Source organism: Panthera tigris, chromosome B3 (genome assembly GCF_018350195.1).
Source record: "Panthera tigris isolate Pti1 chromosome B3, P.tigris_Pti1_mat1.1, whole genome shotgun sequence".
NCBI classification, from domain to species: Eukaryota; Metazoa; Chordata; class Mammalia; order Carnivora; family Felidae; genus Panthera; species Panthera tigris.
The window spans coordinates 68938918-68960686 of NC_056665.1; the positions used below are offsets into that span (position 1 = coordinate 68938918).

General features: G+C 43.2%; 1 protein-coding gene across 1 annotated transcript in view; it reads left to right on the forward strand.

Annotated features, from left to right (window-relative positions):
* RYR3 (ryanodine receptor 3) overlaps window positions 1–21769 on the forward strand; it is a 524192-nt gene that overhangs the window by 483839 nt on the left and 18584 nt on the right. The window contains exons 82-93 of the mRNA XM_042989263.1: window positions 211–287; window positions 3550–3623; window positions 4320–4400; window positions 4884–4972; window positions 6201–6329; window positions 9465–9569; window positions 11312–11393; window positions 12046–13373; window positions 15641–15699; window positions 16608–16779; window positions 18066–18152; window positions 19587–19787. Of these exons, the coding sequence (XP_042845197.1) occupies window positions 211–287; window positions 3550–3623; window positions 4320–4400; window positions 4884–4972; window positions 6201–6329; window positions 9465–9569; window positions 11312–11393; window positions 12046–13373; window positions 15641–15699; window positions 16608–16779; window positions 18066–18152; window positions 19587–19787 (2484 nt within the window). The remainder of the gene's footprint in view (window positions 1–210; window positions 288–3549; window positions 3624–4319; window positions 4401–4883; window positions 4973–6200; window positions 6330–9464; window positions 9570–11311; window positions 11394–12045; window positions 13374–15640; window positions 15700–16607; window positions 16780–18065; window positions 18153–19586; window positions 19788–21769) is intronic.

Genomic DNA, 21769 nt, shown 5'->3' on the forward strand with positions numbered 1-21769 from the left:
CCATCCAAAGAGATTCCGGTTCCATAACAAGAGGGTGGGGCTCAGGCACATGGAAAGGTTTGTGTGGTTCTAATGCTTACCCAAGATTACAAACCACCTGGATATGACTCTGTGTGACTGGGCTTGGCATTTCTCCATAACATTTGGGAGGGTCAGTATTTGTGGCATAATTTACATTGCTTTTCCTTTTAAAATGTGTCTCCCTTATAGAAAATGCTAGATTACCTAAAGGAGAAAAAGGATGCTGGATTCTTTCAAAGCCTTTCCGGCCTTATGCAGTCTTGCAGGTAAATATGGGAAAACCACCTATAGCGTTTTTTTTCTGTTCAGAAGAAAGAAGAATGGGGTGAGGAGGAGCACAAAATAGAATAGTTTGTCAAGGAATTGTTGAGGAAAGACCTACCTGCCTTAGAAAGCTAAAAGGATGGGGATTGTTCCTCCAGTCTGTAAGATTACGTTCAAAGAGCATACAGAAGGGAAAATGTAATCTCCATTGCACACACACACACCTGGTTTGGTTTTTTAATTACCTTTACCTCCTTTTTGGGGGTATGTTGTTTGTCTCAGAGCTGAGTGTTTCGCTTAAACATAAATCCTCATAAAAGTCAATCCAGAAAAGAATGAAAAAGAGGAGGAATACCTCACTAGGACTCTAATGCTGTGTTTTCATTAGACCCATTAGGCACTTTGTTAATCTTCATCCTTAACAATTCTTGGAGCCTGAGTAAGTATGGGGTGGGTACATATTTTGACAGATCCGTTTCGACAGAGGGACATCCTAACCCAGGAATGTTTTGCCATAGCCTAAAAACCAAAGCGTTAAACTTCGCACTTTTATTACCATGTGTGTAAGCGTCACCTCATGGCTGACCCCCTGACGAATGAACAATGTGTAGCCAAAGGTCATAAGGTTACCATACTTGCTCATTTTGGAAACAAGCTAGCAATCTTTCCAAGAAAAGTGTCAGTTTATCCTGTAAGATTCATATGTATTGTGAATAGTCTACAACTCGTTCTGAAAGAAATCAAGGTTGGGACACCTGGTGGCTCAGTTGATTAAGCGTCCAAGTCTTGGCTTAGGCTCAGGCCATGAACTTACAATTAGTGAGTTCAAGCCCCACATCAGGCTCTGCATTGATGGTGTGGAGCCTGCTTGAAATTCTCCCTCTCCCTCTCCACCTCCCTCTCTTTCTCTCTCTACCTCCCTCTTTCTCTCTCCCTCCCTCCCTCTCTCTCTCCCTCTCTGCCCCTCCCCAACTCGTTCTCTCACGTGCTCTCAGAATAAATAGGTAAGCTTTAAAAAAAAAGAAAGAAGGGTGCCTCATTGGTTAAGACTCCGACTTCAGCTCAGGTCATGATCTCATGGTTTGTAGGTTTGAGCCCCGCCCCCACATCAGACTGTGCTGACAGCTCAGAGCCTAGAGCCTGCTTCGAATTCTGTGTCTCCCTCTCTCTCTCTGCCCCTCCCCTGTTAACTTTCTGTCTCTTTCTTTCTCTCTCCCTCTCTCAAAAATTAACAAACATTAAAAATTTTAAATAAAAAAAAAGAAAGCAAAGTTATAATTTTCTAGCTCATTTTCCTCTAATTAATATTCTTAAAAATAGAGCATTAGGCTTTGCACTTAAAAATTTGCAGGATGGACATTCTTTTGGTGGAGTTCATAATTTTGCTAATCTTCTTTGATGGAGTAAATATTGCACCCAGGGGTTGTAGGGAGCATATTTGAGCTGCAGTACAATCCCTTATACTGAGCTCCATTTTTCCCCCACCAATGACCAACCCATTTATTACCTCTCTCAGGAAAAGAAAATGTGATAGTGTCCGACCTGACCCACTCAGTGTAAAATAGTACATGTGGACTCAGAGATGCCAAAAATCAAGGCAGTCCAGTTCCATATTGCCCATGAAATTCTCAATTAAATTTCTGAGTGTTCTCTTAGTAGTCTGTAATACTTCCTATTACTAAACTCATTTATAATGATGGCTTGGAGAGACAAGTGACATACCTTTAGAAGCCAACTGAGTTCTCACAGAAGTTTTAGGATATTTTTATGCTTTTCTACTGATTATAAAAATAATACGTATTTGTAAAATATTGAAACAGAGAAGTTAAAACATTTGAAATGGGTGGCTTGGAACACCGTAAGGGTCAGAAATGTCTCCAGATTGTCTGCTGAATCAGAACTGCTGCTTTAAAGCAGCTATGTCCAAAGGCCCTGTTTCCCTTGACAGCAAAACCCAAATAGAAGGATGGTTTTATGTTATTGAGAAGACCCTGTTTACAGCAGGATCTGAGAAAAACCAACAATATGGCAGTAGGAATTTTCACTGTTTTCTCTTTATTTATTTATTTTTTTAATGTTTATTTATTTTTGAGACAGAGAGAGACAGAGCATGAATGGGGAGGGGCAGAGAGAGAGGGAGACACAGAATCGGAAGCAGGCTCCAGGCTCTGAGCCATCAGCCCAGAGCCCGACGCGGGGCTCGAACTCGCGGACCACGAGATCGTGACCTGAGCTGAAGTCGGACACTTAACCGACTGAGCCACCCAGGCGCCCCACTGTTTTCTCTTTAAAATGTATCTAAGTTGCAGAAGATCTGTGGCTCCCTAAAAGGGGGAAGAAATGCTGGATTTTTCCCTAATGTCTTTCCAATCCAACGGTCATTTCCTTTGCCCAGTGGTAAAAGGAAGGCAAAGTTTTGTGGACTCTTAAAGGACTCAGCCACAAGCTACCCTAACAGCTAGATTTTTGTGAGACCTTGTATGATGTTCTGTAAAGTCTTTCAGAGTCGGGAAGGAGTTAGAGCCTGTCACAGAACTAGAATGAGTCCCAATTGGAAATAATATGATTATACATTGTCCTCTTTATCAAGTTCTGTGGTGGTGCTCGTGGCTCCTGGCTAAGTAGGATTTGGTGGTGGCTGTGACTGAGAAATTTGGAGAAAGTGTGGGAACAAGAAAAAAAAAGGGCCAGCTTATTACAGGTTCAGGAATACTACGGACACCGTTGTCCCCCCGAAAGCTTCATCCAGCTACTGTTGGCTTCTGAATGATGCAACAATTCTAAAAGGGTGTGACCCTTTGAAATCTGAAATTTGTAGCCCTTTCCATCCATGTTCATTCTGAGCACTAAAAACTACAGTTCCTTGTGATTCTCAGAATAGGTAAATGCAGGAGGTGAGCATTAATTAGTGCAATTTAAAGTCAACTTTCTTTTGGGAGCTCTTAGAAGCAGATTATTCCAACTCTACTTGAGAAACCTTTCTAAATTTTCACGCGTAAGAAAGGGCTCAAACTGGACAAACAAGGGCAGTTGTAACTCTTTCTAACCATTCTCCGTGCATGTCTGTGAGCTGTGGGCGTCCTTGGACAACACCGCTTGGCACAAATCCAGGGAACTATCACACTTTCAACCACACTGTAATGTGTTAGGCCATTTATGGTAATATAATGACAAGATTCTTAGTCAATAGGTACAAGTGACGTTAGAAATCCATTTTCCCGGCGTGCGTAGCCCTGAACCTTGTTTCCTCTTGTCTGTTACAAGTGTCCTTGATTTGAATGCATTTGAGAGGCAGAATAAAGCTGAAGGCCTGGGGATGGTTACTGAGGAAGGAACACGTAAGTAACGAATGAATGTGAAGGCCATTCTCTTCCTGATTTCTTCGTTAACTATTTCTGGTTAGAGCCCCTGCTCGGTGCATCTAAACGTGCAAGGGTGTGCTCACTTTCAGCACAATATTTCCACCGGTAGCTTTGATAAAGGCTGGATGTGTCCATAGAGCCAATCTTAACTAGACACAGTTTATCATGGTCCTTATGATTTTTCTTACTTTTCATTCTTCTGTTTTTCTCTTATCCCCAGTCATTGTCCGTGAGCGTGGTAAGTCTGAGTTTCTGGCTCAAGTTGTGTACCATGTGTGTGAGTCCCCAGGGACCTTACTTAGTTGCTGCAGTGCGGACACATTTTAGGCTTGGTGGTTGCATGTGAAGCTTAACTCAGCAGTTCAATGCCTAATTAAGGAACTGTCTTCCATCTGTAAAGCATGGGTGTGGACTGTGAACCGTTACTGCCCTTAGCCTAGCTGTTTTCCTCACAAATGCATGGGGGGTGGGGGGCTGAACATTTTAGCTTTGTTGGTCATTGCATTTTGCGGCCTCAGCTCCAGGTTAATAGGGTTTTTCCCCCCTGCAGTTAAAGTTCCCTTTCTGAACTGTTCTGACACAGGCCCTGTATCAATTTTGCTGCTGTTTTGCATCAGAAAGTATTCTGTGTTGAGAAGCCAAACAAATGCTCACCAGTATTCTGTTTTCAAGGTGAAAAAGTACTCCAGAATGACGAGTTTACACGAGATCTCTTTAGATTCCTGCAGTTACTTTGTGAAGGACATAACAGTGGTAAGTGGAACAGATTGATTTGTCAAAGGAAAACAACATTCAGGTGCCAAATTATGATTCAGCTCAGGATGCCACATTTAATACAACCAGCTGTTGGCTGAAGGACGACAGCTAATCCATTCCTTAAAAAAAAAAAAAAAAAAAAAAAAAAAAACACCTTATGTAAAAGGAACTTTAACGTCAGGGCTGATGTTATTTAGTGCCACCCAGGCTAAGTTGCTTCCAGAAGCTTCAGATGGTGAATCTAAACACCCTCCCCTTTCTGTCAAGTCCCTCGGGGCTCATTAAGTCCACTTTCTGGCATCACCAGGGTGGGGGGGCTCAGGGCAGAACTCTGTCCTGCAGGACCTGCCAGGACCCAAACAGGATGGCCTTGTGTAAGGCTTTTCACGTAGCACGTCTCTTCTGAGTTCAGCCGAGGGGACTTGCCCAGCTCCCTCGGCATGCTGGGAACAGGCTCTGACCCAGCCCTGGTGTTCTCAGACTTCCAGAACTTCCTGCGGACTCAGATGGGCAACACCACCACTGTCAATGTCATCATCAGTACCGTGGACTACCTCCTGCGTCTGCAGGTGAGTGGGTCTAGGATGGTGGCATAGGGCTCACGTACGTCTCCAGAAGCTGAACACAGTTACCATGGGGTCAGGGAAGGCCCCGCGTACAGTCAAGCCCCAATAAGAAAGGGATTATAATTTATGTCCACACACTTAGGGGAAGTCAAACACCTAAATATGTGTGTTTGAAGACTGAAATAGGGAACTTGGTTAAATATCAAATCATCTGTTATAAAATGCTGGTTTACTTCAGTTTTGCCGGTGAAAACCTCACCGCAGTGCCCTAGAGCCACAATGCATGGATGCATTGAATGCATGAATGAAATGCATGAATGAAAACAGATTTTTTTACTAGGAAACAGAGGTACAGACGAGGGTGGGAATGAGTCTTAAGAAGTCGCTTTGTGCTTAGGAAGTCACTCGGTTCAACTGTTGGAAAGAATTCCAAATAATATCAGGAAAATCTACACAAACATAAAAAGATTCTCTTTTCTCTCTGCTGACTCTTCACCCTGGTTCCGCAGCTTACAGTTGTGACCTGGAGCCATCTGTTTAACCTCCGTGTGTTCCAATTTTCTCATCTGTAAAATGGGTAGCACCCATCTCCTAGGATAGTAAAGATGGAGAGGTTAAACGTATGCAGCGAGTCAGAACGATACGTGGCACCTAACAGTGTCAGCTGATGTGTTGCCTCCATTGTGCCCATTTTTTGGATGATAATCAGTATTGCCTTTAATGTATGTTTTTCATTGTGAGTAAGTTGTCCTACATCATGGTCACCAACGTCCAGCTGAACACTATCCTCTTTCCTATCTGTTCTTTTTTAAAGGGGTATATGTACCTAAAAGACGCTAAGGATGAGATATGTCTGCGCTTTCTCAGAGTCCTGAGTCTCTCTTTTTCTTAATTTTTTTTAATGTGTATTTATTTTTGAGAGACACAAACAGAGCATGAGTCGGGGAGGGACAGAGAGAGAGGGAGACACAGACTCGGAAGCAGGCTCCCGGGTCTGAGCTGTCAGCACAGAGTCCAATACTGAGCTCAAGCTCATGAACCATGAGATCATGACCTGAGCAGAAGTCGGATGCTTAACTGACTGAGCCACCCAGGTGGCCCGAGTCCTGGGTTTCTATCTTTACAAAGAGGTCATAGAAATGTAGGATTCTCTTGTACTCTTCCTGAACATTGGGTTTAGCATCACGGACTGAAATTTGAGAAATACTAAACTCTACTTGTTTATTCTTAGGAATCAATCAGTGATTTCTACTGGTATTATTCAGGGAAGGACATCATTGATGAATCTGGACAGCACAACTTTTCCAAAGCTCTGGCAGTCACGAAGCAGATTTTCAATTCTCTTACAGAATACATCCAGGTATGTGCTATAGAATGGATGCCTGAAAACAGAACATTTTTAACATTCTCATGTTCTGTATCCCATACAGAATATTTGGATGCATATATGGACTGTGCATCTGGCCCTAACACTGACAATATTTATCGACAGATAGGAGCCAGTTGTACGAGAGAACTCCCAACAGCACTACCCTCTATGAGAAGCTATAGTTAATCTCCCTCTCCGTGACCTAGTCATAGCGTTGTCCTACTCTGCATTTATCTAGTTATGTTTTCCTTTCCCTTCTGGACTGAAAACTTGCTGCAGGCAGAAAATTTCTCATTCAATCTAAAATTCTTCATTTCTAGCACAAGCAGCACATCCTAGGTGTTCAGTAAGCATGGAGAATGGAGTGGAGTAATTGATAGAATGAAGGAATAAAGGTATAAATGGGGTTATCCTGAGTCTTTAGATCAAAAACAGAATTTATGACAGCCTACTAGTTTCTCAGAAATTCACTCTGTGGAAAAGGTAACTTAGCACATAAACTCTGTCCAGTGGCAGTCAAGTCTAGAAATGAATTTCAAGTTGAACATTCAGATCTTGCAGTGCTCTTTCTCTGTTTACAACAGCCTGTGGTCATTGCCTACAGTGGTCTAACAACTGTAAAAACAGGGTGTACTCAGGCATAATTTTCTATGATATCAGTAGCCATATCATAGTCCTCTGGGATGTAATACAAGATATATTTTATTTTATTTTATTTTATTTTATTTTATTTTATTTTATTTTATTTTATTTTATTTTATTTTATTTTATTTTTACATTTTTTTTTAACATTTATTTATTTTTGAGACAGAGAGAGGCAGAGCATGAACGGGGGAGGGTCAGAGAGAGGGAGACACAGAATCTGAAACAAGCTCTGGGCTCTGAGCCGTCAGCACAGAGCCCGACGTGGGGCTCGAATTCACGGACCGCGAGATCATGACCTGAGCTGAAGTTGGCCGCTTAACCAACTGAGCCGCCCAGGCGCCCCACAAGATATATTTTAAAAACCATCTCATGAGCCAACCAGCACACTCCAATTATATTTGCTTATTAAACTACATACAGAACTATCAACTTGAAAAGGAATATTTTAAGGGAGAGATCAGCCCTTGTTTTACTCAAGGATTGTAAGAACATGGCGAGAGAAACGTAGAAGCAGGTGACTGATCTGAAGGGTGACAGAATGTGAAATACCTGTGAAGGGCATTGAACAGATTTGACAGGCATTTGATTTGCTCTCTGTGGAACCCATTCTAATCTTCAGAATTTCCCTTGGAGCACTTAACCCAAAAGGGAAAAAAAAAAGCTTATTTTTGGTGAATGTAAGTTTCTTACAACAGCTGGTTTTGTTCCAAAAATAATCTAGGGGCTTCTACGGATCAGACACCAAATGCACACGAACAATGATTTTTTCAACAAGCTTAGATGACTTAGGAAGGCAGGCAATATCTCTTGTGCTGCCCTCTCCCCTGGACATTCTGCCAAGGCTTTTCTAGAACTTTAGATGCTACATGTGTTCTTTTTGGAAATTTATTTTGAAGAGTGATTTGGAGATGAGTTAAAAACGGATGAGTTAAAAAAGGATAAAAATGAAATAAACTATAAGGAAGAGTGAATAATGAGAAATGAAGGCAGAAAATGACAGAAGAATCTAAGTGTATAAAAAAATGTAAAAAATGATCTCCCTGAAGGGGTGGGGAATAAGATACTGACCTAAGAAACTTTGGAAATGAATACAGACTGTAAGACCAAAGGCAAAAGGAACTGTACATGAACACTTTAGTTGCTAAAGTTTTTCTTGTGTTAATAATTCTGTACCCATTCTACATATATAATGGAAGTGAGCAGTCATTAAATGGCAGGGGCAAGGTTTCCCCCTGGTGAATGGAAGGTTACAGATACACAAGGAGAAGCAGCTAGATGACCCCAGTGGAAATGCATTAGAGTTGGCTACATCAGTATGCTAAGTTCATGCTCAACTTAATACTAATGCAGATAGAAACATTTCTATATATTTTGTATACACAAATACCTGCTGCTCTGTCAGCTGAGAGGGCCTTAAAGTAATGACATCACAGTAGAAGCAAGCACAACTAGCTGGTTTCTAATGGCTTCTAATACCATTCTCCAGTGAGAGGAACCAGGCTTCTTAGAGAAAGGGCTGGTCCAAGTGCTGGGGCAAGAAATCTATCGGATGAGACTGGAGAATCCTATAGTGCAAGGAAATGCAAAAAAAAAAAAAAAAAAAAAAAAAAACATGGGGTTATGTCCAAGGGACACAGGAGCCAACTGAAAGAGCTCCCAGTGGCCAAAACTGGAAAAATTTGAGTGACAAAATAAATAAAGTAGTATTGGATGATAACCCAAAGCAGAAGATGAAGATGTGAAGTCCATATTAATGTGAATAAATGACTAAATATATAAGAAAGAATAGACAAATCTCCCATGTGGAAGAATTCCAAACAGTTTATTTTTTTAAGTGTTGATTCAATAATGTAAAAAGAGGAAAGGTTATTAACAGAAAATGCAAACTGGGAATGAAGTCATCCCTCTGTTTGGCTTTCAGAAAAGGTAGGGATGATATTCCATCTAAAGTTTACGTTAATGATATGAAGACCCTAAAGGCAGTTGAACATTAGCAATATTATCCACATTTTTTTTTTACCTGATAGCTATGTGATCATGCATTTTATGTATAGCTTTGACTGAAAACAGTAGGGCTTGCTTTTCAAATTGTGGAAGCCTGAAGTTCCTCAGAATCCCTCTTAGGCCAAGGCGTAGGTGAGAGGTGGGCAGGACGGGTTTTCAGTCCTGTATCAACCAGAGCATTTAACTCTTAAATCATGTTCTTTGTTGTAGTATTTTATTTGAAGAACGCATTCTGAAGCTAACACAAAAATATCTGAAAATCACTGCACTGTGAAATTCCTAGTGGTGTTTTGTAGGTCTAGGTTCCTACAATAGGGGGCAAAAAGGAATACCTTGGGAAAATACTGACCCACAAAATAGATGTCTTTTGGAAAGAGCTATCTGCTAATAGAAGCAGGTGTCATATGCGCTTACTAGGGCAAGTTGCAGAGCGGCTCATAATGTTTAAGTGAAATAAGGATGCCCTCCTTTCCATAGGGCCCTTGCATTGGGAACCAACAGAGCCTGGCTCACAGCAGGCTGTGGGATGCAGTGGTCGGCTTCCTGCACGTATTTGCTAATATGCAGATGAAACTCTCTCAGGTACTGTGGCCCTTCCCTGCTGTGTCATTGGTGTGAAATGTGAAATCAGTCCCCACCCCTTGGTATTCCCCCCCCCCCCCCCCCCCCCCCGTGTGGATGTGGCTGCTTGATCAAATGGCTAGAAAAGCCTTGCAGATTAGATCTCACTTTTAAAACTGAGGGCTTCAATGGGAGACAGGAAGGAATGCCTGGGGAGTTGGGGGGGGGGGGGGAGCCCAGACAGGTTTTGCATGGATGCAGCTTCCTTCCTTGTGTCCCACCAAACTGTCCTTTCATAATTGCCTCAACACTTGCTTTTTATGATGCTAATCCTTTATGCTTCCTTGTCACTGTTTTGTCAATTTATGACAATCTATCAGCCCTGTCTGGGTCTGTCAAATGTCTGCATGTCTCTGTAATTCATACATCCCTTCTCTCTTACCTTGGCTTCCCCTCCCTCCCCCTCTCTGCCTTTCCTTCTCACTCCCCATCTCTCTGGCAAGATGAATCAGAATCGCTCAGAGCATTTATTATGAACAAATAAATGTAGTGTATGTGGTTGTCGATCACTTCTCTCCATGGCAACCCATGAGGGAGAACTTCAGGATATGTTTCAGGCTGATTAGAGTAACATTTGCAGCATTAATTTAAGTAATGTGTATCTAAAATTTTCAAGGCTGTCACATCTGCCTCCTCTCTTCTGGAATGTGCTATTTAACCCTTTCATTTTTCCCCTTTTGACTCTGGCCTTAATGGGAGGAGAGAGCTCTTGGGAGCGCTGCTAATTTGGCAGTAATAGGTCCACTCCTGTCAGCCCAGCCAGGGCAGTGCAGTGCAGAGGCTCTGGAGACGGGAGCCTGGCCCTGCAACCTCCTCACTGGTGACTTTCAGGAAGTCACTCCCCCTTCCTGGTGTTTGGTTCCATCATCTATGAAATGTTGGGAATTAGAACAGATGATGTGAGGTCTCTTCCAGCTCTTAATATTCCACACTTCTGTGATATTCTGTGTATGGCTATGACCCACACCAAAGAGGGGGCAATCCTTCTGATTGAAAGACTAGACAAAGAACTGTGTATTTGGGAGAGAGAGAGTCTGTACAAGAAGTGTGGCCCAGAATGCATTTTTTAATCTCACCCTGAGACTACTCACCTCCTATCTTCCAAGGATTATTTTCCTTCTGTGACATAGAGTTGAAAACAGAGGGGTAACTTGGCAATGCCCCGTCTGCAATGCTGAAGTGAAAACCAAACAGACTAGTATCAAAACCATCCAGAGGAATAGCCTCAATTATATAACATTTTAAGGGACCAGTGGCAGCCAGATCACCACCAATTAGAATCAGGAGACCCTAAATTAATCCAGAAAGAAAGGAGAACCCACTTGGTGTTTATAACCTTGACACCTTAATTGGACTGCAATAGTATTCCCCAAAAGCTCACCTGATAATTCGCCAGTATAAAGAACAACATGCACTCGTAGAGATAACTGATGCCTCTTCAGTGGATTGGGTTGTTCCGTAGTTTTGGACAACAAGTGGTGTCTCTGCCACACTGTGCTGATAAAAGGGAAACTAAAAGAGCTCTATTGGATGAGTCCTGCAGCAGTGAGCCTCCCCATTGCTCCAAACAGTGGATGATACGACGTCCACATTCACAATGGATGCAACCTTCACCTAACCTTTCCAGAGCAGGCTCTTGCTCACTGCCCTGTACTTTGCTGAGGGATCAGATAGCTCAGGGGTATCTCCTGTTTCTGTTCTAGGATTCCAATCAGATCGAGCTGCTGAAGGAACTCTTGGATCTCCTTCAGGACATGGTGGTGATGCTTCTGTCCCTCCTGGAAGGTTGGGCTGTTTGGTATAACTAGGCATTCACACAACTGTAATTGGTCTGAGCACTAACCATACTAATCACGCAGATTGTCCTTCTGGCAGGTCATTGATGCCGTATGACGTTGGTTAGAAAGCCAAATTTTCAGAAACAAAAAAAATGAGTGAGGGGCACATGGTCTGATGGACAGAGCCTGAAACCAACTCATTTTATATCAATAGGAAAGCCAGAATGAACTGGGGAAAACCTCCAAGCTTTGCTCTTCCCTATCCTCTCCCTCTCCCCATTGCTTTTCAGTACATCTGGCTGCCAGTGTGTATGCCAGCCATCTAGTTGGGCACCCTCCTAGGTCTAAGGGGATAAGAGGGCACCACTTATCCCTATGTGTCCCCAATAATCTGATAATGAAACCACTTCCCAGGCCCCAGCCCAGATAAAAGGCACTGGCGTGGCCATCTCCTTCTTCCCTTTGTTTCTTCCCCCTTGGCTCCTAGTGGTGTAGTCTTTATGGCTTGCTGCTCCGTCCTACCCATTTCTAAACCATCACAGTCAGAAAAGAGCCGACTCATTGGACATACAACTCTTCTAGAGGTAGCTACCTGACCAGTTACATGATGATTTGGGTTTATTTATATATTTGTATGTCTTTTTGAACCTGCCTCACAGGGAATGTGGTAAATGGAACTATTGGCAAGCAGATGGTTGACACGCTGGTAGAGTCATCTACCAATGTAGAAATGATCTTGAAATTCTTTGACATGTTCTTGAAACTTAAAGACCTAACCAGCTCAGACACCTTCAAAGAATATGACCCAGATGGTAAAGGGATTATCTCCAAAAAAGAATTCCAGAAGGCCATGGAAGGGCAAAAACAGTACACACAGTCAGAGATCGACTTTCTCCTTTCATGTGCAGAAGCTGATGAGAATGATATGTTTAATTACATTGATTTTGTAGACCGGTTTCATGAGCCGGCCAAGGACATAGGGTTTAATGTGGCAGTGTTATTGACAAATCTCTCCGAACACATGCCAAATGATTCTCGCCTTAAGTGCCTATTGGACCCAGCAGAAAGTGTACTAAATTACTTCGAACCCTACCTAGGACGTATTGAGATCATGGGTGGGGCCAAGAAAATTGAGCGCGTTTATTTTGAGATCAGTGAATCCAGTCGAACCCAGTGGGAGAAGCCCCAGGTGAAGGAATCTAAGCGGCAGTTCATCTTTGATGTGGTCAATGAAGGTGGAGAGCAAGAAAAGATGGAACTGTTTGTGAACTTCTGTGAGGATACCATCTTTGAAATGCAGTTAGCATCTCAGATCTCTGAATCTGACTCAGCCGAAAGGCCAGAAGAGGAGGAGGAAGATGAAGATTCTTCTTACATGTTAGAAATTGAGGGGGAAGAGGAGGATGACAAGTCTTTTGAGTCTGCCTCTGCATTTGCCATGGCCTGTGCCTCAGTGAAGAAAAACGTTGCCAACTTCCTGAAGAAGGCAACCCTGAAGAACTTCAGGAAGCAGTACAGGAAGGTGAAGAAGATGACCATGAAGGAGCTGGTGAAGGTGTTCTTCTCTTTCTTCTGGATGTTATTTGTGGGGCTATTCCAGTTGTTCTTCACCATATTGGGAGGAATCTTTCAGATCCTCTGGAGCACAGTGTTTGGAGGGGGCCTAGTGGAAGGGGCAAAGAACATCAGAGTGACCAAGATCCTGGGTGACATGCCTGACCCAACCCAGTTTGGTATCCATGACGATGCCATGGAGGCTGAGCGGGCAGAGGTGACTGAGCCAGGTATTACACCGGAACTAGTCCACTTCGTCAAGGGTGAGAAAGGAGATGCAGATATCATGTCAGATCTCTTTGGATTCCGCTCAAAGAAAGAAGGTGGCTTAAAGCATGGGCCTGAAGTGGGTTTGGGTGATCTCTCTGAGATTATTGGCAAGGATGAACCCCCTACACTAGAGAGTACTGTACAGAAGAAAAGGAGAGCACAGGTAAGCATAAGTTGTTCTGTCCTCTTTATTTATGCCCAGAAATAGACTTGCAATCAGGTCTGATACCAATTCCCCAGGAAAACATCGTGCAGATACCAGCTCTCCCATATCCTGATCTTGCAGTTTCCAGCTCTGGGGAAAGCAAGACTCAGATGGTTGTCTCAGGGTCTTGCTGCTGAGTGGTCTTCAGCTGACATTGTAGAGTTCACACCTGATGGCCTTCCACATCTTTGTTAGAAGGTTAGTTCTTAGGCATACAGGTTTCTTCAGTGAGCCGAAAGCATAGAAAACTAGGTGTAGGTTTCCTTCACTATCCAAATCAGAGCGTTCCTGTAAAAACCTTTTGTAAGCGGAAATGGCATAAAGCAAAGAAAAGTTTATCATTTCATAAAAGCAAAAATCCTTTCTGGATTTCTTTCACTTAGCATCAACAGGTACTGATGGAGGTCTTTCATAAAAGTGAAATATAATGCAAACATTCAGATACTGGGAGAAACCTACAAAGCATAAGGAGAGACCTTTCTTTTGAGACAATACTTCTGCCGTGTCCCAAAAGGTCCAGATGATATCATATGATTTAGCATCATTTTTATTTTTGAGATGCACCCACTATCCAATTTGTACTTTGATCATTTGACTAGATTAAGGGAATAACAGTAATTCAGAGTCCCCTTGGTCATGGAAGGCTCTGGGTGTTCCCCTCCACTGCAGCATCCAACTCACAGCACCATTCTGGCCCTAAAAACAATGTGGAGAGAAGTACAAAGACATCAGAGCCCAAAGACAACATTTATTCATTCATTTCGTTAGTATTTATTAAATAGTTAGTATGTGCTTCTCACTGTTTTGGACTCTGAGGATACAATGGTGAATGAGAAGTGCATCATCCCTATAATTTAGTGGGGAAAAAATGACATTGTGGAAGTCAGTACAAGAATGAAAAATGTTAGGAAGGAGGAGTGCCAGGTAAAGAAAATGTATAGGGGAAAACTGGCACCTAATTTTGGAGAGTCAGGGATGGAAGCATCAGAGCCATAGGCCTTGGTGCAAAATTATTTACTGTGTTGTGGTCCCTGATGTAGCCCCAGGCCCCAGACAGAGTTTGATACATAATAGAGATTCATTCTTGGCTTACTACATGCCAGGCTGTATTCTTAGTATATGGGTATCCATTGGTTAACAAGAGAGACAAAATTTTTGCTTTAAAACATTTTTTTAAATTTTGTTAACATTTGTTTATTTTTGAGACAGAGAGAGTCAGAGCATGAACGGGGGAGGGTCAGAGAGAGAGGGAGACACAGAATCCGAAACAGGCTCCAGGCTCTGAGCTGTCAGCACAGAGCCCGATGCGGGGCTTGAACTCACGGACTGCGAGATCATGACCTGAGCTGAAGTCGGACACTTAACCAACTGAGCCACCCAGGCGCCCCAAAATTTTTGCTTTAAAACAGCTTAACTTCTAGTGGAAGAAGACAACAAATCAATAAAATAATTATTGCTTGTGACACATGCTGAAAGATAGGAACAAAGTCATGTGTTACAAAGTGAATGTGGGCCCTAGTATGAATAGGATGGCCAAGGGACTTCTGAAAATACATCATCTGAACCAAGTCCTGAAGGGTGACAGGCACAGGAAAGACGAGGGTAGTCATACTTCAGGCAGAGGATATGGCTTGTGTAAAGGCCTTGGTGCAGGGAAGGATTTGGAATGTACCAAGAAAGAAAATGAGTCCGGGTGCTTGGGTGTAGTAAACAACAAGTCAAGTGGTACAAGACAAGGATGGAGAGAAAGGCCATGATCACATAGGCCTTGCAGGCCTCAGTGAGGAGCTTAAATTTTATTCTAAGTGCAATGGTCACCATTCAGAGGGATTGTGGTGGTTAAAAGGATTGAAGACAAGGCAGGAACCTGGGGGAAGCAGGTTCTGGATTGGACCCGGTGTGATCTGTGTCCCATCTCACCCTGACCACGTGGGGCAGTAGGACCAGGGCCATGGGGTCCTAACACAGGTTTTCTCTCTGAGTTGAATAATAAGGACGACTGAGTTGTTAAGTTTGAAGTCTTTGTGTTGGCATTTCTCCAGAGTAGCTTGATACGGAGCAGGACACTTATGTCCTGTGATCCTGAGAAGAGCAGAGACATTCTGAAGAGAGAAAGCCATGAGGACTTGTGACCAAGGAGATGAAAATGGCCAATGCCATTTATGGCTCATTACCATGATCTCTTTAATTTGAGGAAAACTTACCTGATTGTTATTTTTGTCTAGGCAGCAGAAATGAAAGCATCACATGAAGCAGAAGGAAAAGTGGAGCCTGAGAAGACAGAGTAAGTTCTTGGTAGCTTCGTCTACTTGAGGTGCTACAGCACATAGTTCTTGATAGCACCTACTGTTCTGTTGCAATGGTAGGTAGAAAACTTAATTTCCCTTAATGCAGGAAACACATACTGTACAAGTCCTGGACATACTTCTTTTTACCCCAGCTATACAAGAAACACATTCTGTTGGTCTTGTTAACTTTGTGATTGCACTAATAGACCAGAATTTCACCATCGCGCCAAACAAATTATTGAATACCCACACTTAGCAACTTTGTATAATGCTGATGGTGGTGCTAAGATACTGAATACGTATTACATGCCAGGGTCTGTGCTAAGATCTCTTATACAGCATCTCACTTAATTCCTACCACAAGCTTAGAAGAAAGGTACTGTTACTAATTCCAGCAGTCTAAGAAAGTAAAGGACTCGGGGCACCTGGGTGGCTCAGTCGGTTAAGTGTCCGACATCAGCTCAGGTCATAATATTATGGTTCGTGAGTTCAAGCCCTGCATCAGGCTCTGTGCTGACAGTTCAGAGCCTGGAGCCTGCTTCGGATTCTGTGTCTCTCTCTTTCTCTCTGCTCCTCCTCTACGCATGCTCTGTCTGTCTCTCTAAAAAATAAACATTTACAAAATTTTTAAAGACAACTTTTCTGAAGGTTAAAAAAAAATGTTTAGCTGAATTTAAGAAGACTACAAACATATTTACAACTGACACATGCCCATGATTGTGACTCATCCAAGTGGGCACAGCTCATTAAATGCAAAGTTGACATCCGGGCACTGTGGAATGATACAGACCTGAGGTTCCCACCCTCAAGGAGTAATTACAAGATTTCTTTTTAATGTAGTCTCCCTATCTGGGCCAGGCCCCCTGCTGCCCTTCTGTGCTGAGTGGGCTTCTTGTTCGTACAGCATGGAAGATGGGGAGAAGGAGGGTACGGCCAAGGAGGAAGAGCAAGCTGACACCCTGTGGGCAGAAGTGACAAAGAAGAAGAAGCGGCGACGGGGCCAGAAAGTTGAGAAGCCTGAAGCCTTCATGGCTAATTTCTTCAAAGGGCTGGAAATCTATCAGACCAAGTTACTGGTAAGCACTCTAGCCTGGCCACGCTCCCGGTGCAGACCTCAGACGAGTGGTCACTGATTCTGTTTCACTGTTTGCTTAGTTATGCTTCCTTGTCTTTCTCATTCCTTTTCTTCTCTCATTCATCTGTTGTTTCCTTTTGTGTTGGAGGAAAAGGAAAAGAGGCTAGCCTGGGGAAAGCCAAGTGCTCCAGCCCCTCTACCCAGCACTGGATGCCCTGTGCTCTCTGCCAGTGAGCTCTCGTGTGTTATGTGCTCACTTAGCCTGCCATAGTCCAGAGCTCAGAAGCGGCCAGACCATTTGGGATGCAGAAAGAATATTCTTATGTTAGGTTCTCCTGTTACTCCTTGGAAGCTTTGTTATTCCACCTGCAATCAGCCCTCAACATAGCTTGTAATGTCCTTTCTCTGACAAATTGCCCACTGAGGTGCAGCTGCTGATGGTCAGGACAACACCTTCCCCAACACCATTGGTGAGAGCCTCCTACACAGAGAGACTGAGAGCTTTTCCCAAACTGCTATCATTCCAGTCCTCAAGTGCTGATTTTTCTTTTTTTTGTTTTAATTTTTTAAAATTTTTATTTGTTTTTAAGGCAGAGACAGAACATGAATGGGGGAGGGTCAGAGAGAGAGGGAGACACAGAATCTGAAGCAGGCTCCAGGCTCCGAGCTGTCAGCACAGAGCCCGACGCAGGGCTTGAACTCACAGACCGTGAGATCATGACCTGAGCCGAAGTCAGAAGCTCAACTGACTGAGCCACCCAGGTGCCCCCAAGTGCTGATTTTTCTAGGGAAGATGGCAATGGGAATGCTACCTTGAGGGGGAGAGGCAGAGGGAGAGGGAGAGGCAGTGACTTGCAAGGGGACAAAGGCTTTAGGCCACAGACTGGCTACATCCAGGGTGGGAGCTGCAGGGCTCTTCTGTGGGCGTAGAAAACTCATCATTTGTAAACAGACTTACTGTCTGCATAGAGCGCGCATGCACTCAGGCACCCTAACAGCAGCATTTCGGTTCTCTGCTAGTGACCTGTTTAGGCTTTTGATTCCCTGAGGGGTAAACCAGGGCAGAGTTCCTTTTAGCATTATTCTGAGCCACTTTTCTAAATCAATGGCTCCTGTTTCTCCCCAAATAAGTCATAAGAAGTCCAGCACTGTCTTAGTACAGTGGTTACCAAGGAGTAGGGCCAGTTCCGTGTAAATTTCTAACCAGAAAAGGTCTCCTGTTGGAGGGAAGGAAGGTCTCTTTCCCTTCCAGAACTCTTCTACTTCTGCCTGTCCTTTCCTTTTCAGCATTACCTGGCCAGGAATTTCTACAACCTGAGGTTCCTCGCTCTGTTTGTAGCCTTCGCTATCAACTTCATCCTGCTCTTTTACAAGGTGATACTGCATTTAGGGGTTATTTGCTCACTATACTATATACTTGTTAAAAATCAGAATAGAACTTATGCCCTTAATTAGAGCAGAAATTCTAATATCTAAGGAAATTTCTAAGTCCCTGGCTTCCAAAAAGGATATGCTCTTTAACATTTGGAAGAATGGAGACACTGCTTGCAAGGAAGGCCAGTTAGGGCGTCATTTCCATAGTTTAGGCTTGTTCTAGTCATTACTTAATAAATTCTCCAAATATTTGTTGGGTACCTACTATATTCTAGACCCTGTATTAGGCACTATAATGCATTTCAAAATGAATAGTAAATACAAGTTTTTTTCCTTAAAGGATAAGGTAACAGAAAGCCGTTATAATTGGTCCATATGTTAGAACTATTATGAAGGAAGAATTAACAGTAGTTGGTTTGGGGATATGGGAAAAGAGACTAATCAAGATAAATAAAGATTTTGAACATTGCTAAGTGGGTCTTGTAGACCATAGGCACATAATAAATGTTAGTGGAATGAATAAATGAATGCTAGGTCCTGAATTCCTGACATAGCCTTTAACTGGCTATTCTAACTTTTGCCTCTCTCCCTCCTTATCTAAAACCATCAATCTGATTTGTATAAACCTTGCTTTAATCTACATCAACCTGCCACTAGATTGAACTAATAATGGCTTTCCTTTGCCTATGGTCCAGCACTTTGCCTGTGGAGGAAAAATGGAAGTCTGTAGAGGGGCGTGTAGCAAAGCTTGGCTTTAAACATACTGAGGTTGAAGTGACCGCAGACAGTCATCCAGGTGAAGGTAGCCAGCAGGCAATGGAAATGCAGGTGGAAAGCCTCACAGGTGTACATTTGGAAGCCATCTGTGTAAGAATGGCAGTTGAAGGCATGCATGTCAAAGGCATCTAAAAAAAGAATGAAAAAATGTCGACTATGTGCGAGCACACGCGCATGCAGTTGTGCACGTGCACGTTCGTGTCTTCACCTCCTCCCAGGCCACGGCATTTCAGAAATTACCTCCTGTGGTATAGGGATCATAGCACATGTAGTAAAGCTCTCCTCTTCCTTTTTAAAGTAGGTTCCGCGCTGGGCACGGAGCCCAATGCGGGGCTTGAACTCACCACCCTGAGACCAAGACCTGAACTGAGATCAAGAGTCGGGCATTTAACCGACTGAGCCACCCAGGCACCCCAGCTCTTGTAATTTTTTTTGTTTTTCAAGAGATAGTATTTCTCTCTCGGAAATTTTCTTTGTAGTTATGATAGACATTGGAGATTCCTAGGAATAAGTTACCTAAAACCTCATTCCCTCAGCAAATAATGCTGCATTACTACCATGTGTATAGCATATGCTAGCAGTCTGAAAAAATGGGGGGAGAGCCCACTGGCAGAGGTACTTTCTGATGTTTGTAAGAAAGTGTGTGTCTTGGGCCAGGTCACTGAAGAGCCTTTGGAAGAAGAGACAGAGGACGTTGCAAACCTGTGGAATTCCTTTAATGATGAGGAAGAGGAAGAAGCGATGGTGTTCTTCGTCCTACAGGAGAGCACTGGGTATATGGCGCCAGCACTGCGGGCCTTGGCCATTATCCACACCATCATCTCTTTGGTCTGTGTGGTGGGCTATTACTGCCTGAAGGTGAGTTGCTGGCTACTCTGAATCTAATCTGACTCCTTGGGGAAGATGCATCATTTTGAACCCAGCGAGCCCTTTATTCTCCAGGACTTGGCTTGTAGCCTGAGGTTCAGAGAGTGGTGGCAGTGCCATCACCGGGGAGCTGGTTAGAACTGCAGAATCTTGCCCCACCCCTGGCCTTTTACCTCAGAAGCTACGACTCAACATGCCCTCCTAGGTGATCTGTATTCACACCCTACTGTAAGAAGCCTTACTCCGGGAGTCCCTTTTCAGATACTTCCTGTTGAATTTCATAGGATTAGAGTCATCATGCTAAGTCACACATGCAGCTAGTAATGAGAGCTGCTTCTGATCTTGGAACTTATGTTGGAATTTTATAAAAATGCTTTTCACCTTTCAAAATTTATTGGTTTTTAACTACTTCAGATGTCAGAAGTAAACTTACTGATGGATTACTGTCTCAGCTATCTAGTGCTGTGTAACAAATCCTCCCGAGACCTTAGTCATTTAAAATAACAATCACTTTTTAAGATTCTGTGACTTGGCTGGGCACATTTGAGCAATCCCTCTGCTCTGTGTGAAGGCAGCTGTGCCAGCAACCATCTGTCAGCTCAGCTGGGCTGGACTGTCCATGATGGCACACTCTCACACCTGGAGTGTTGTCAAGGGAACAGGTGGAAGGCTGGGCTCAGCTGGGGCAGCTGGACTTCTCTCTCCGTATAGACTCAGAGCATTCCCCCTTCCGTTTGGCATCTCTGTATGCTCTTTCCGGCAAGGTAGCTGGACTTCTTGCATATGACGGCTTGGGGTTTTCCAAAAAGAGCACAGTAACGGAAGCTGCTAGCCTTTTTAAAGCTTAGGCCTAGAACTGTCACAGTGTCACTTTACTGCCTTCTGGTGGTTACAGAAAGTCACAGGGTCAGCCCAGATTCATTGTTGCACAGGAGATGAGGGGGAGCCACACAAGGGCGTGAATACGAGGAGACATAGTTCACGGGAGCCATATTCAGACACTACTATAGTTATATGAATCTTTATATATTCATGTGAATCATAGTATTTTTGGCTTTCTAAGTCTGGTTCTGTTGCTACTATACCACATCTTTTTTCTCATTACATTTTGTTTCGTAAGTAGGAAGTCTCCTTGGCCATACACTAAGCCATCTTCTCCTGGGAAGAGTCCCAAACATATATTCCTATCTCTGTGGCCCTCTCTTCGTCCCCAGGAACTGTAGTATCATGTGGGAAGTCTAGCTACCCCGGTGGGGAGACCACTTGCTCTAATCCACGCTAAGGACTCTTTTGTAATGATGAGAGCACACATTCTGGAGGCTGCCTGGGTGGGACTTACAGTTCTGCCACTTAACCTCACCATTCCTATCTCCTCCTCTGTACATGAGTGTTAATAATAATAGCACAACCCCTAAAAGTAGCTGGGAGTATTAAATGAATTAAAATGTATAGAGGGACCCAGAACACAAACATAGTAACCACTAGAGTGTTAGTGGTTTACCTTAGTTTACCATCCTAGGGCTCAGCTTGTTGGATTCAGTGCAGGTATACCAGTGACCTAGAGAAAACACAAGGTAAACACTATCTAGGGAATAAAGATGTGGAAGTCCTACTTACAAGGATATACAAATCCTTAGAAGACTGAAGGGGGGAATGCTTCGAATTCCAGAGATGAGTACTGCTCTAAAACTTGGTAGTATTATTATGATTATGATGATGATGATGATGACTATTCAGAGTCATTTCACAATATAGCAGGTATTAGTCAGAGTAGCTTTATCTTTGCTTTCCCTCCCACATCATCCATTAACTAGCAAGCGATCATCAGTTCCTCACAGGGTGCAATGCCTATTATTAGCCTTTGCCACCTTCCTGTCATTAGTCTTTTCTTTCTGTGGTGTTGTTTTGTTACGTTAAAGATAAAAAGGGCAAGAAGCAACTCTTTACAAATCACTGTCTAAATTTTGTCTTTT